Source organism: Dicentrarchus labrax, unplaced genomic scaffold (genome assembly GCF_905237075.1).
Source record: "Dicentrarchus labrax unplaced genomic scaffold, dlabrax2021, whole genome shotgun sequence".
Taxonomy (NCBI): domain Eukaryota; kingdom Metazoa; phylum Chordata; class Actinopteri; family Moronidae; genus Dicentrarchus; species Dicentrarchus labrax.
The window spans coordinates 343,297-359,940 of record NW_026136717.1 but is presented as its reverse complement, the minus strand read 5'-3'; the positions used below and the strand labels follow the sequence as shown (position 1 = coordinate 359,940).

The 16,644-nt window shown below is 37.5% G+C and overlaps 2 protein-coding genes across 2 annotated transcripts in view; one reads left to right on the top strand and one right to left on the bottom strand.

The window, feature by feature from the left end:
- Nucleotides 1-16,644, top strand: part of LOC127349583 (uncharacterized) — a 70,171-nt gene that overhangs the window by 38,157 nt on the left and 15,370 nt on the right. The gene's annotated exons all lie outside the window — the stretch shown is intronic.
- On the bottom strand, nt 1,268-3,652 carry LOC127379601 (type-2 ice-structuring protein-like). The gene is made up of 7 exons (XM_051429414.1): nt 3,581-3,652; nt 3,399-3,495; nt 3,282-3,317; nt 2,750-2,859; nt 2,533-2,667; nt 1,894-2,005; nt 1,268-1,611 (listed from the first exon to the last, which is right to left on the bottom strand). Exons 1-7 carry the CDS (start codon nt 3,647-3,649, stop codon nt 1,544-1,546), a joined length of 627 nt encoding a protein of 208 aa, XP_051285374.1. The 5' UTR covers nt 3,650-3,652; the 3' UTR covers nt 1,268-1,543.

The following is a 16,644-nucleotide window of genomic DNA, read 5'->3' as shown; positions in this document are numbered from 1 at the left end:
AAAAGCTCAAAACAGAAATGGAAAAAGAAAAAATATAATAGTAAAGTGGTTGAACAAGATACCACAACATAACCTACACAATCTAAATGCATACTGTATCATTCTAAATGGACGCTGATCTTACTGTTTGCAAGTGTGTCACTGTTTAGTTTTGCTCTCTAGTGCCACCAACTGGTGCTGATCAACATTATATCTGACACAATGACACAACAAAATGTAAAGATAACAGGACACAGCACGCACAGAGATAACACACAGTAAAAGGGTTATGTGGGGGAATATTGTGTCAACATGTGATGGTCTGCTGCATGTATATGCGGAATAGGGTGGAGTGAAATGAAAGATAAATTATTTTATCTTCCTATTAATGGGGTAGTAAGACATCAAGTTATTTAGCTGCATGTAAACACACTATTAGGGGGGGGGTTATTTAATATATTTTCTATATGATTTTACTGATATTTATTCCAGCCAGTGAAGGTCCTTGAACATTACAGCATTATTGTTCTAGATCAGTTCCTCGGTTTTACAGGGGGATAACTTTGACACGGAGCAGACGGGACCATAAAGATAACACTGACAGCAATTATTATATGAAGAGCATAACGACTCTTTCTAATCAACACCCTGCTCCACAGTACGACTTTAATCCACTATTGTGATGCATTTATTTGAACAAACAGCAAATATATTCTTATAATTGTTCTGCGCTCTCAAACATTTTCTACCTCCCTTAAGACAGGAACCACTGTCAAACTGCTCCCTTTCAAATGTCCTCTTTGTCACATTAAGACTAGTCCAATACAAACTGGCTCTATTAGGCAGAGACTTCTGGAGGAATCAAAGATTCCCTTGATCCGCACCAGTTGGTGGCCCGAGTGATCTGTGTAAATTTAGGATGGTGTAGCATGCAGGCTACGTGTGCATGTTCAGACGTATATACATTACGTTGTTTTATCACTTTATTGTTTTGCTGTTATATTTATTATTGCTAATTAATAATGTTTTTACTTTTGGTTCATGTATCTAGCTTTTATTGTCTTAGAACTTTGTAACATTTGTTTTATAGAAGTGCTGCATAAATAAATACACCATTATTAGTATTTTGACCTGAAAGGTAACACATCACACACGTTACTTTGTGGCATAGACATCACAATAATTACTCCAGACCGTAGTGTACAGTATTATATAGTGTTATAGTTATATTTCTTTGAGATGCAATATATTTACCCACACTGTAATAAAATATATATGACAGACCAACTTGTTCTAATGCCTTTTATTGTTGCATAAAGAAATATCAGTTCACTCTGCAGAATATAGGTTAGGTTGTGCTTAAAGCATTCTTTTCATAACACAATCTGCTCTTATTAAAGACACAAGAGACAGTCCAGCTCCAGTTTATGTGGCTTGTCGTTTCGTTCCTTAAACAGCGTCACAGCGATAAAGATATGAAAGTAGATAAAGAAATGTCTGCTCGATGTGAGACTGATGGTACAAAGACAGATGCCTTCGTGCCTCTGTGTCAGCACAGGAAGCCTCAGATTTTCTTGACACAGACCGATGGTTTTTTAAAGTGGCAATGATAGTCATCCCAGCACTTTTGAGCTGCAAGAACCAAAAAGAAGGAGTCAGTAAATGCAACACAAACCAAAACCTCAAGCCGATGTTTCTAATTTATCTTGATGGATACACTGTGGTCACTGAACCTGTAAAATCATTTAATAAAATCAAAAACTATCTGATTCAGAACAACCTTCTTTGCTAGACCACAGTCTGTTTTATCTGATCTGTTTGTCTGACATTCATCATTTTGAATTTTAACAATAAAATAGACATTCGTTATTTGGAAAATTTCAACCAAGTATCATTGTCATTATGCTGTCTTACCTCCATGGTTTATTTGTAAGCAACTCTGCCTGCCGCTGTGGTTATTAGGCTCTCCAGGACACCAGTTCATGTAGTCGAAAGGTGTACCATCGCTCCAGAACCACTGGTTCTCCTAGGACACAGACAAAATTGAATATAACATGAAATTAAAAGATTTTAAGTAGATATCAGTAAATTTACATAAAAGGAGAAAACTAGACGAGAGAAATTAAATAAGAAATGACAAGAAAAGCTATTTACGCACAGTACCCTCCACCCACTGGGTGAAATGACAGAGTGATGTAATTACTGGCAGCAAAGTATGAGTGACATGAAACCATCTTCTATAACAGCGTCCACCAGAATAATGTATAATATAATATAATATATGATCATAAGTAATAATAATTAGTGCTGTTCATATTAATATGGAAATATAATAGAAATGTAATATGGATTATAAAATAGAATATAAGGTGAAATGTAATGACATAGTGTAACACAATAGTATATACAGTACAGCAATAAAGTAAAGAAAATATAATATAATAATTTTAGTGTGAGTAATACATAATACATAAATGTATTATAATTTTTCGTGGCATTGTATTAATATTTTTGGTATTTGGTGTGAAGTATTTGCACTCATAACTAAAATACCTCTTGTGCGTCAGAGCCTCCAATCCATGTTTCTTTATACTCATAACTGGCGCTCATTATCAGCCTCTGAAGCTCATGGTACTCCAGTTCGTTGTGAACGGATGCAAGGTTTCCACCCATGGTCAGGCAGTTTTTCTACAGAGGAAATAAACCAAATGTCCATGTATATGCAGACAGAATAAACGTACTGTAGCGGCATCCTGCACTGACTCATTACCTCAGCTTTGGCCCAAGTCATGGGTCTTGGAACGTAGTGGAAACAGCGACCGCTGAACTCAGACCATCTACCGGTACAGGATGTTGACCTCTTGACCAGGTGACTCTTGGCTGAGAACAAATAGAGTTTGGTGGTTAATGTGGAGTCTCTAATTAAAGTCTCTATATATGTAATTATTATATTACTATATTAAATCACTTTATTTTGATGCCATGATAACTGAAAGATGATATAACTTAATATAACAACATTTCAACATTTAAGCATAAAATACAATTCATAGCATGATTGACCGTAACATAGAATTATTGAAAATAACACAAGAAAATATAATTGTCTGCAGTTAGTCTATATATGTAGAATTATTATATTACTATTATATTATTATATATGTTAAATAATTATTATATACTAAAGTAATTTATTTTGATGTTATGATTTATATATATTAAACACTATAATATAATAAAATAAAAGAAGTTACATTAGCATTTAACACGAAGCAGCTTTGATCAGGAACTTCATAACTGACCTGTTTGATCATTTTCCGGCGATGCCTCTGGAAGAGCTGGAAAGTGTAACAGTGCAGTTATTGACCTGTGACTGTACAATACATTAATATGTAACACTTCCCATGCATGATACTCACCAGCCGCTCTAGTCAGGGCCATCATGGCACAAACAAGTGCGGACACAGTCAGCATCTTCATGTTGGAGCTGATGCAGATGCTAAAGATGATGATTCGCTAGAATACAAAGAGAGACAGGCGTGTTACTGACAGGGAGCGTGCTGAGAAAGGTCAGAGGGGGATCAGAGAGTTTATAGCAAACCTGCTGCAGAATTAACTTCTCTTCTTCCGTCCCAGTGTGTGTCGCTTCAGCTGACCTGAGTGGAGGCATCGAAGAAGATGAAAACCACTCCTTATATACAGCTAATCGTCTTGTCATCTCTCAAAAAACAGGGAACTAAGCTCTGGCCATACGCAAGAGCGCATTATTATCAGCCACGATTGGTAAAAACATATGCAGAGGTCATATACATACCAGTGCCATTTCTTCTTCTGTGTCTACTGACATGCTAATGATATGATAAAAGGTTGTATATAAGTATTTGATATATTTAACAGTGTCATTGAAAAGCATGCAGCAGCTGTAGGGAGTCATTCAGGTGCAGATACATATAGAGAGCAAAAGAGGTCCCACTGTTTTCTGTCATTCATATGCAAATCATCTGCATCTACGGATTCATTTATCCTTGTGAAGTGCACATGAGATGTGGAGAATGGAAGACTCGACAGGCCTATCGATGGGGAGCGGGGATTGGGGAATGGTCAGCTGTTTTTTTTTACCACAATGTGAGTTGGAAACATGTATTACATACACAAAACAGGGATGGTGCACAGGCTAATGACGGCTCTGCAGCAACTTTACAGATCTGGCGAATAGCAAAAATAACTGCCTTTCTCCTGGAGGTGGAGACAGGCATGTTGGATTTATTTATTTGTTAATTTACCAGGGACCATGCACATTAATCGACACTGTGTTTACCTTGTTTTGTGTGAAATTGGCTGCTGTGAAAAGGTAGAGATTTAAAACCGTGTGCAACCAATTGTTCACTGACACTGACTGATTGCTCATATAGTTGACCATATAGTGTGGTTTGTCTGTTTTGACTGGAAACATGAGTCTGTTTGCACAATAAAAAGTATGTGTATTAATCAGTGTGCTCCCTGCATGTGAACTGCTGCAGAGCACATTATCTTCCTCTTTTTTTCTCAAATGATTTTGCAATATGTAAACCCTTCTTCAGACAGTGACACAGCAGCGGAGACCGCATGATAACAGCAATAATTCTCATCCTCTGTTCTTAATCCACTTCATCTCATCTGACTCTGCACATATAGAACGAGGCTTGCTCCAATGAATAACTCTTGGTTTAAGTGTAAAGGACTAAAATATCAAAATAAATCATTCTCCAGTGATAGTTAATAAAAACGTCACCATCATTATTTTACAGTGAAACAATCTAAGAGTCATTTTCTATTGCTCACATGTAGATCTGCTTCATTAGAGAGAACAGTCCATTATTGAGCAGCGGTGGCATTGAAGTTTGTCACCAGGATTTTTGATCATGTAAAGTAAAAGACGCTTTAATAAAACGTTATGGTTCTATTTATTTGCAGAAGATATGTGCATGCTCCTTGTTTTACTCATTAAGATGTGATGCTGATGGAGACAGATCCGTCCAGATTTATGTGTAATAGCAGGATATGGGTGCTTTATTGATCAGATATCAAGGCGATGATATAATCATGTAGAGCTATTGCAGTACACAGGGTTTAGTTATGGTTCCATGTTAGCATTGTTGAGTCTTATGGTGTGTGTGTGTGTGTGTGTGTGTGTGTGCGTCATTTGTTGACTGAGCTTTATATAACATGTCACACTGACCCAATCATACACTAATGGCAGAGGCAAGGTGCCGACTTAAAAAATAAATAAAAACCCAGGCAGATTAAATCATAATAATAATAATAATAATAATAATAATAATAATAATAATAAATGCTTTGTTTTTGGATAGGGACAGTGCACAAATGACAGTGAGGAACATGAGCACCGCAGTAATTAAACAAGAATGAATAAGAACAAATGTGGAGACCAAAACATCCTGAACATCAGATGTCGCAGCGTGATCTGCCTGCTGGTTGTTCAGGACGAAATGCAGAGACAGAGACAGAGACAGAGACAGAGACAGAGACAGTGACAGCCTCCTGACATGAATTGGCTTTTTTTTTTATCAGTACAAATGATGTAGCACAGATAAAACGATAACTGATGCAATCCTCAACTTCTCTTTTTTGAAGTTGCTACTTCTTTAAAATATTCGTTGGGGCAGTGAAGGTCACAGCGAGGCTCGGTACCGTTGTACCCGAAAGAGACCAAAACCTGAGCTCAACGTCCGTGCCTGCAGTGTGAAAGATAACTGAGAGAAATATTCTACTAAAAGTATTTTTACACGATAATTCTTCAGTTGACTCTTTATTTTCTGTCCTGTTGTCCTGCTACAGCTCACAGCTTTATCACAATCAGATTAGTGTGTCCAGCAGTTTCTACAGCAATGTGAACAGACATTTAATGTGAAAGCCCTGAAACCACAGGCCCCGAATGATGTCAGACGTCAGGTTAGGCTTCAATCTAGTGGTTGTTCATTGATCTCTTTTTGGAAGTGCTCTAGTTTAGAGCTTGGAGCACTTTTACTTTATCTTTTATCTTTTTGTCTCTTGAGCTGTTTGTTGTTTTTATATTTTCTGTCCAGAGGAATGCTTCGTCTTGTACTGTAAACCAAATCTACCTCCGGGTACAAATACAGTGACCTTGAACCTTGAGGCTTCTATACTGTGAATCATAATATGACAGTGCCACCTGCTGGACAAAGAGGAGACCCATTGTTCTGCTTTGTGCTCTTTAAATGTAGAAGTCTTCTTGGGTTGGGGGTGGGATGTGACGCTGCCTCATAATTTTGGGGGCTGTCATTGATTTTTCACAGATCTTTAGGGGTTTCAAAGAGACAGAATTACTGGCTAACCCTGATATAATGTATGAATTTGACTGACAGTAAAGTGACTGCACATGTAATTTATTCAATCATATAATATTTAATGTCAGGTTACTATTTAAAGATCCCTCCAAACATGTTTTAGGACATTTTAATATACTCATACAAACAAAAAGGTCAATTATCCAGTAAAAAAAAAGAGTTTAAACATGAAACGAAATGAAAAAGTAAAAAAAAAAAACTAAATTTAATATTAATAATAAATAAAATTAAATAAAATAATTTTCCAGTCAAAGAGGACAAAGTACAGATCCACATGGACGTAATGATGGATTCATCTTCAAGTTCTTTTTAAGTTAGGACTGCTGGAACCTCTTGTATATATTCATACTATGAATGTGACCACAGATTGACTGAAGGCCATTCAGTGGAGAATGAACAGGTTTTGTGAAGCTTCACATTGTTCTGGGTTTAAACCGGATGGAACTGTATCTACAGGTGAAGCAGGTTAGCTCTTGTTGTTGCCTCTTCCTCTTCCTCTTCCTTTTCTGCCCTTATTCATCTCAGCCTCATTTTTCAAATACTAAAGCATTTATGAAAGGCCAACTCTGCCCCCTGCTGGATATAACCCAAACCAGCATGTCAGGAATACTTCCTTTACCAGGAGCAATATTATAATTAACAACAGCAAAATAATAAAGACATACATTTATACTTACATTCAACAGCTGAAATAAGATTTTTTAAATAGATTTTCATTAATGTGATATTCCAGATGACGGGAAACAGCAGCCCCTCCCCCCTGGGCGGACTTTGACCGGTCTGTGCCCGCCAGGAATACCCGGACAACAGGTATGGAGGCTTTTAGATACATAATTGTGTGTACCGTGTGCGTGTCTCTGGCTTCATGTCATATATGTAATATTATTGTTTGATGTAAAAACTAAAGCTCAGCCTTCGTGTGGTCTCCTCTGTGTCAGAAACAGTCAGTACACCTGGGGAGGGACGGGCCCCACCTGGACGCCTTCAGAATGAGAGCCTGAGGTTAGACAGTGAATGTAGATTCAAATGGATTTTAATAAATCCGCATCCCGACCCCGTCTGTAAGAGCCTGCAGCTTATTTAGAGGTTGTTTTCAAACCAGTGGACATCAGGATCAGCTGAGTCCTTTATGAACCTATAAACACATGTAGACATCCGTTATTGAAAGGGTCATACTGAGCCCCCACTGCTGTAAACAATCGCTTTTATTCACTGTAACTCTTTAAATAAAGTCAGTTTCAGTGGATCTACAAACGTTTTTATTCTCATTGTCGCTCTTTTTGCTTCAGGTGAAAGTGAAACTAAACTCTCAGACACTCAGAGTGAACAGTGAAGGGCTCAGGGTGCATGCTGGGTTTCATATGGTTGTATGTGTGTTATAAAGTCATTTATAATCTGGACTCAGATTAACAGATTAATCAGATTAACAATCAGATTCACAATCAAACCCTGAACACACGTTCATTGATCCGCCCGCGTGGATGTGAAATATACCTGAACGAGCAGCAGAGAGCGCCACTGAGCTGTCTGCTGTCACCTTACAGTCAGGGTGGTTATTAATATTAATATCATAAATCTACAGTTCATGAAGAGAAAGCTCCTCTCTGACAGCTGTTCCTCTGCTGCACATTCAGATGTGTCTGTCTGAGGCTTCTTCGACATCACAATGAAAAGGGTCTGATACCATTCAACTGTTGTGTTTTGTTGAAATTTACTTTTTACAATTTGTACACTCTTTTACACACCCTGTATAAAATAGTTATACAATCGGAAGTTTTCCGTTTTGTCTGACCTCATTAAAACCCAATATGTATAACCCATCTCTTTTCCACAAACTGGACTGACACATGTGATCATGAGACAACACAGACATCAACATGAAGAATTGTTATTAAACCAAAAAGGACATTTTTTTATGTTTTATGTCTTATTATGCATGGACACATTTACATTCATTGTTTGTAAAAACAGCATTCACAGGCAAGGACAGTTACAGTATGTTATCCTATTTAATGACTTATATTATTTGTTCAGGGTCAGACCTCAGAAAGGCTGATTTCTATCACTGATGAGCAAAATGAATCAAATATTTTGGATTTTGGAGGGGTAGTGCTTCAGAGGACGTTCTGTTATTACCTATCACAGATATATAGCAGGTACAAATTCATTGAATTTAAGCTTGTTCTACAGCTGAAGTCTCTGAAACACCAAGCAGAAGTAGCCTAATGTCAGTCATCAGATCAAAATCATACACTTCTCATGAAAGTAGGGAAAGTTATGAAGGAACAACCTAATGCAGTAAAACAATGTTAATGAAGCTGTTTAAAAATACAGAACATTAGTGTGAAGTGTGTTTCTGTATCGTTATTCTCCTAAAGTGTTCCTGTTGTTTTATTTCCAGGTTCAGAGCTCCAGGATGCTTCCTGTGAGGGTCAGTCAGTCCTTTAACCTTCAGTCTGGGGTGTTCACTGTCCTGGTTTTCCACAGTGTTGTCTTCCTCAGCCTGATACACTCATGTAGAGGTAAATTAAACACATCACTAACAGTCTGATGAGGCTGTTTTAAACAAGTGTTCTCTGCCTTTGCGGTAGAAATTAACATTAAAAGCTGTTTCTTTTCAGGTCAGCCTAAGGTGGTTGGTCCGTCTCAGCCAATAGTAGCAATGGTTGGTGAGGACGTCATTTTGCCGTGTTACCTGCACCCTGTCATGGATGCTTTTGGTCTGACTCTGGAGTGGAGGAGACCTGACCTGAACCCCATATATGTCCTTGTGTGGCGTGATGGTGTGGAACTAGAGAGTAAAAAACATCCGTCCTTTGAGGGAAGAACATCTCTGTTCACTGATCAACTGGAGCAGGGAAACATTTCACTGAAACTCTCCAAAGTGAAACTATCTGATGAGGGAAGATACAGATTCTTCAGTCCACAACTGGGAGAGACTGCTGTTCAGCTGGTTGTAGGTAAGTCAGTATATTTTGTGTTTTTAACTCTAATTGTTAAAGTTATGGTGAGAACAACTCTGATTCACGCTTGCACAGTGTCATACTAGGAATTTACTCGTACCATTTAGCTCTCTACTGTTGTTAAATCAACTATTTGAGAGCTGCAGATTGATGGTAGTTGCAGAAGCAGCTCTTCTGGCTGGATTGGTCCTCTGACCCATGCAGTTCTCTGTAGCCGCAGACTCTCCACTGAAACTTCATGCTCATGACAACATGATGTACAATTTGAGTAATTTCAGATATTTAACGTACATGAAGTTCATTCAGGGAAGAATATTGAATATAAACATTCTTCCTCATCAGAGTGAACTCCTGAACACAGAGAATAAAGAAGAGGCAATTCTTTTGCCATCCAATATTTCACATCCTGGAGGCATTTTAGGATGAATGTGATGGAGTTGGAATATCCCAGATTTAGTGGAAGGTATATTTGCATATCATCACATTGTGGAAGATGGAGCTTAAATGGAGAATATACAGAGCAAATCAAAATGTCACTCCCAAAATAATATAGTTAAGTAAAGGTCTGCTACCTTGGGCCACAGAAGAAGGTTACGGCAGTAATGTGAGCAGGCGAACTGTAAAACTAAAAACTTCTCAATTGTCTCCTCTTTAGGTTCTGTCTCCTCACCTGATATCCAGAAGACCATAATCAGCAGCAGCGTGGTTCTACAGTGTGAGTCTAAAGGCTGGTATCCAGAGCCTGAGGTGGTCTGGCTGGACGGTGAGGGAAACCTCCTCTCTGCTGGACCTACAGAGACAGTCAGAGGTCCTGATGACCTCTATACTGTCAGCAGCAGAGTGACTGTGGAGAAGAGACACAGCAACAACTTCACCTGTAGAGTCCAACAGAAGGACATCAACCAGACCAGAGAGACACACATCTATGTTCCAGGTAGAAATACTATTAAAATGAAGATACAAATGTTCTTTGCTATAAACTGTTATATCGTATATAAATACATATATTATAGATAAATAAACATATATGTGTGTCTGTATATATATTCTGATCTTTATTCTTTCATTTCAGATGAATTCTTTGAAGGCCCGTCTGGTTCCAGTTCATCTGCTCCTATCATCATTGGTTCGGTTGTTGTCATCCTGTTAGTTCTTGCAGTTGTCTTTGTTGTGTGGAAATGGAGACAGAACAAAATCAGTAAGTCAGTAACTTTATAAAATAATAAACTGTCACAGCTCCTTCATGTGGAGACATTACTTTCAGTTTTTAACATATTGAACTACACAACTGAAGTCTGTGGCGATTGCTTTTAGTCTTGAAACGTCAGATGACAGTTCAGCATTTTCAGAGAATTGTAATGTTGAAATGACCTTCTGACATGAGTTACAGGTCCAGTGTGTAACATTTAGGAGGATCTGTTGGTAAAAATTGGAGCTGCACAATTAATCGAAATATTACCAAAATTGCAATATGGCCAAGTGCAATATCCAAATCGCAAAAGCTACAAATTTTGGTAAAATATGTGACAAAACAGCATCATAGTGAAGAACTGTAGTCCTGTAGAGCTGCCCTGGCCTACAAATACTGTCCTCCAGATGTAAGAAAACACATTGTAGTAGGGTTTTCAGTGAAAATGAAAATTGCGATGCAAAAATGATCATTCCCACTGTCTGTACAGGAGCACAGAAAGGACAAACAATACACTTGTAACCCTTTAGAGATGGGAACAGAAATGGATTACTCGATATAATGATTATTTATGGCCAGTGGGATCAGAAGTTCTATGTTCGACTACGGAGCCCAGGATTAACCACAATGCAATACACAATACACCAGGAACGACTCAGACACAGTTGTACTTTCTTCTTTTAATACATGGATGGGAAGGATCAAACACATAAATATTCACACTCTTCAAATGACACAAATCTTACCCGGTAAGTAGAAAAATAAAAACAAAACTCACAGCTGCAATTTAAAGTTCAGAATTTCCCCGTTTTCAGTCACTTCAAATCAGTTTCAGTTTTAATTCTGTTCGGTCCACTGAGGAAGAGGAGAGAGTTTGTCCTACTGCACAGTTGGTGGTGTAAGTATGTGTATGTGTATGTAATGAAGTCTGCAGTGGCTCGCCATCAACGTCTCGATCCAGGCTCCAACATCCAGGTAGATCAAAGGTCCAACAAAAAAAACCTGACCTACAGTGAGTAAGGTCAGAACATTCGTTTAGCTTTTTTAGCTTTCGATCATGAACTATAGAAAATAAATCATGTTAAATCCTCATCTCATTATACTGAACAATCATTGTAATATGACATCACAATATCAGTAACAAACATTCTCAAAATATTCTCAAAGTATCAGATAATTATTGAGAAACCTCTTCAATATAATAATAGGAGAATATCCTGTTCACATAGCGATTAGAATACAAACTAACATAGATACCAGTAAGCACACACATGTTGGACCCTCTGCTGTGTGATGGGACGTTTAGATCTCAAATAAAATGTAACATTCAAAGATAATTAAAATATGGCTTAATGTGCCTAAAATGTACAGATACAAGTGCTAAATCAACACATTCCACAGTTCAGTGTGTAACAATTATACAAACCAACATATTACACAGCATTGGATTAAGTTTGCAGCTTTAAAATATCAAGCTAATGGTTTTAGCATTAGTGAATGGCGTCTGCCATTGTGCTAGTTAGCATCTCAGCTAGCGCTTTGTGTCAGCAAAAGTTAGCGGCTAGCGCTTAGCCTGATAAAAGTGAGGGAGACGTCAGGTCTCTCCGACTGCACTCTCACAGGTTCAGGGCTCCACACTGGATCATTTCAATCAGTTTTTAATCAGTTTCAACAACTTCTATTGCTTTATCTTCACGAGGTAGGAATCGTTCTCAGCGCGGGGTTTTCTCGCTGTTCTTCCAGCAGCTCAAGGTGACGTGAACTTAGCTCCTGATTGGCTGACAGCACGTCTCCTTAAAAATAAACTTCCTATTTATCTTCTCTCTATCACAGTTGAATTGCTTTTTAGACAGATATCAGTTTTTAACATTAATAACGTACTTCATGAATTGACTTTTTAATATGAATTTAGCTCTTTTTAATATAGATTTTTAACCTTGATTACACACTCTTACACGCATGGAAGACTGAGCTGTATTCACATGGTTACAAACTGCAACATTAATGGCTATATGACACAAAATCCACACTGGTCCTTTAAGTTTTTCTTTTTAAACGCAACAAAATCTCTTCTTCTTCAACACCTCTGCTGTGCTTTTACAACTCATTCCTCTTCAGCTTCAGACATTTATGGAAAATCAGAATGAGCCCAGAAAAATGTGATGTAAGATCTGTTCATTGTTTGTGCACGCAGGGAACAAGAAGCACCACGAGGATGAAGAAACACTGAGAGTGAGAGAGAAGAAGAGCAACTCTATAAGTAACAATTCAGAACTGGAGTCACTGATGGGAAGAGAAACAGACAGAGGACAACTAACAGCAGAGAGAGAGACAACTAACAATGTGGACGAAGAACAAACAGGTCTTCAAAGTCAAACAGTCGAGGAGACACACCAAAGAGAATCAGACAGAGCTCAGTGTGCTGTCAGTGAAGGGACAGAGCTTCAGTTTTCAGTGGAGGGAGAAAGACAGACTGACCAACCCCTGGCAGAAGGAGACGAGGGTCAAGAAGAGACAGAGACGAAACCAATCAATGAAAGAAGAGATCCTCCGAATCCAACTGAGAGACAGACAGAAAATAATCTGCAGACAGAAGAAGAGGAGAAAATAAAGTCTACAGATGAAGTTCAGTGTTTGATGGAGGAAGAAAAACATGAAGAACGGCTGACAGCAGAAAGAGAGACAACTAACAATGTGGACGAAGAACAAACAGGTCTTCAAAGTCAAACAGTCGAGGAGACACACCAAAGAGAATCAGACAGAGCTCAGTGTGCTGTCAGTGAAGGGACAGAGACAGCAGTCGATGAAGAAAGAGACGCTCCAAATCCAGCTGAAAGTGATCAGAGGAACAAAGAAGATGAGACTAAACCTGTAAGGAACAACTCAGAGCAGCTGATGGAAGGAGGACAGACAGAAAATAATCTGCAGACAGAAGGAGAAGAAGAGAAAATACAGTCTGCAGACAATGAAACAGAAGAAAGAGAGACACTGAATGACAAAGAGAAGGAAAACCTTCTGAAAAAGCTAAAGGCAAAAGAAAGAGAAGTGGAGAAATTTGAAGAAAGACTTTCTAGATATAAGACACAGATAAAGGATAAGGAGGAGCAGATAAATGAAGTGAAAGAGCAGCTGGAAGAGGTAGAGAGACAGAGAGAGCAGACTGAGAGGAAGCTACAGTCAGTGAACAGAGAGGAAGACCAGATGGACCCTGAAACACAGAAAGAAGCAGCAGAGGAAGATGAAGCAGTCCTGAAAGATCTGGAGAGGAAGAAGGCAGAACTCCAGAAAGAGCTGGAGAAGAACCAGAGACTACTGGAGGGAATGAAGAGTAGTGAAAGTGTGGTGACACAGAAGATAATGAAAGCAACAAAAGAAAAGGAGGAAATTATTAAAACATTGAGTCCAGAAGAATCAGAGAGTCAGAGTGATTCAGATGAAGACCTTTGATGAAGATGATAGGTAAAGTAGATTTTCTTTGTTTGTTTGATCATTCTTCAGTACTTTTATTTTTATGACTTATTAATAAACTTTACTGTAAATATCTTTGGTATATATTTTTTGTTTATGAGTTATTAATGAACTACAACCTGCATTTGATTGTGAAACCCTGTGTTGTAAAATCACAAATAAAAGACCTTGTATATGACAAACACATACGTATGTACACACATTGAATCAAATATGTATAAAATAAACAATAATAATAATAAAAACAGAAACAGAATAAAACTGGTACGATCAATATAACAGCTGAGTTCACTGAGGCAGACTTCAAGTTCATGTCACCAGAACAGAAAAGTTGAATTAATGATATAAAACTTTGTTCATCTCATATTTGACTCTACTGGACTGAATGTGATTGTCTTTGAGTTGTTAATAAATCATCCTGTCTCTATAACAGTGCTGTTATTATCATTTTAACTTAATTTAGTTAACAAATATTTAAATGTATTTTATTTCATTGTATTTGTAAAGTTTTATATTATTTATTTATTAATCTGTCATATGAAATTACCACACCATCATCATCATCATCATCATCATCATCATCTTCTTCTCATTTCTTCTCCCTCTTCTTCCCCAGAGTGATCAGAGTCAGTCTGTATGAAGCTATGAATGAAAGGTCCTAAACTTCCACACAATCACTGTGTGTGTTCAGTGTGTATGAATGGGACTAGTTGTGTGCGACTGACACAAATGTACACTCTCCACTGACTTTAATACATTTTATTTTGTCAACATTTATCATTTCCTTTATTCACCAATGGTCAGAAAATAAACCAATACAGTAACATTTCTGGCACCCTCAGCGTTATGCAGATGAACTGACAAAACATTAACTGCCCACTACTTACATTTCTCAATCGTTTGAAAAGGCGGTTCCAGTTTCTTACATGTGAATATTTTCTGGGTTCTGTAGTTATGTATGTCAGTACACTAAATATATTTGGGTTGTGGTCTGTCGACATATGAATCAACAATGGAAACAATCACTAGTTGCAGCCCTACATAAAATAAACCATACCATCATTAAACCAACACAAACAACAAAACATCAGTTTATTTGTCAGAATTATGGTCTATAGCTGTAACTGACAATTGTCTTTACTGATTCATCTGTTGATCATTTTCTTGAATATTCAGATTTTCTCAAATATTCAGATTACTGTCATAGAGGACCACAGAAACCAGAACATATTCACATAAGCTTAAATCAGAGAATTTAGACATTTTTAAATAATGAATCAATCATCACAAAATAGCTGTATACTGTATCAATAGAACAGCTGACAACTAATCGATTCCACTAATTGAATTGTTGCTCTATTATAGTCTAACAATACAACAGATTTGAAGTTTTCCATTTTTTCTGGAACAAGTCTAACCATCTAACAACACATGCTGCTGTCAACACTGATTTTGTGGGGCGGGGGGCACAAAAAATGTGTCAACTTGTGTTGTATAATTGTCTTCAAGTATTTGTAGTAGTAGTAGTAGTTTGGGGTATATGGAAGACAGTCTGACAGTCCATCTTCTTTGCATTTGTTTTTGGTGCGGCTTGAAAAGTCTGAAAAATATCCATCACAATTGAGCATTTGTACCTTGGTTGAGAGTCTGAGAATCCACTTGAAGGAAGAAGTTTCTGAAGCACTTGAAAGAAGGCTTTTAGTTCCTGAGGAGAACAGGTTCAGTGCATATATTACACCCATTAAGAGTGCACATGCAGAGGTGATGAACTTCAACACCCTCGATCACAATTCCAACATTGACTGAAGGAGTCATCTGATGCTGTAGGTACCAAGGATGACTTGTCGAAGGTCCTTCTAAACAGACATAGCATCTGAATCAGCTACATATTAAGAAAGAAAGAACAAAACCAAACTATGAATTAACAAACAGATTTTGCTTAATTCCAAAAAGTAACTTGCATTTCCAGTTTCTCTTACATAATTTAATGACAATAGCATGATACTTCAAACAGTGCTGTGTGTATAAAAGTGTATACACATAAGTAGTGCGGGAACATTTTATCAAAATTATAAAAGATATCATTTTATATTATTAATTATACACTCTCCAAGCACTTTATGTGTAATCTAATGCAATCCAATTCATTTTTTCTTTCACTAAACTTAGAAAATGTTCAGTTTTTGTTTACATTGTGTCAACAAGTAAATAGTTACAAAATACAAAATATTAACTTGTTGGGGTAGACACAATATTAGGAACACATTCAGTACAATACACATTCAGTACACCACCAGCACACACTACGACCTCAGTAATAAACTAACTAAGTAACAAGAGTAGTAGTACGTTCAGGTCTTCAACAGTTTCATTCTAAAGAGAGACAGAAAGAAAATACAGAAATACTTTAGGACTGCAAACATATAGACCTCACATTGCTATAAGGATGTGAAATGGATGACATTTCAACTGTAGAGATAGACGTGTACACAATGACCAACCAACATTCACATGGACATTAATGGTCACACAAGGTAACAACCACTTGAACTAGTTAAGCACATTGCTTCTTTGTTTCAATATCTCTATAGTCATTAGGTTGCATTCACAGATGTGATTAGTTTCTAACTGTTTGCTAGTCCCTATACCTGTCAAAGTAGAACAGTCAACGTCAACT

Bases quoted from the DNA above. Each gene is read 5' to 3' on its own strand.
- LOC127379601 (XM_051429414.1), bottom strand. From the start codon at position 3,649: ATGCCTCCACTCAGGTCAGCTGAAGCGACACACACTGGGACGGAAGAA. The intron at 2,860-3,281 runs GTCAGTTATGAA...ATTTGTTCTCAG, and splicing joins GCCGGAAAATGATCAAACAG to CCAAGAGTCACCTGGTCAAG. The intron at 1,612-1,893 runs GTAAGACAGCAT...TGGTTCTTGCAG, and splicing joins CTTACAAATAAACCATGGAG to CTCAAAAGTGCTGGGATGAC.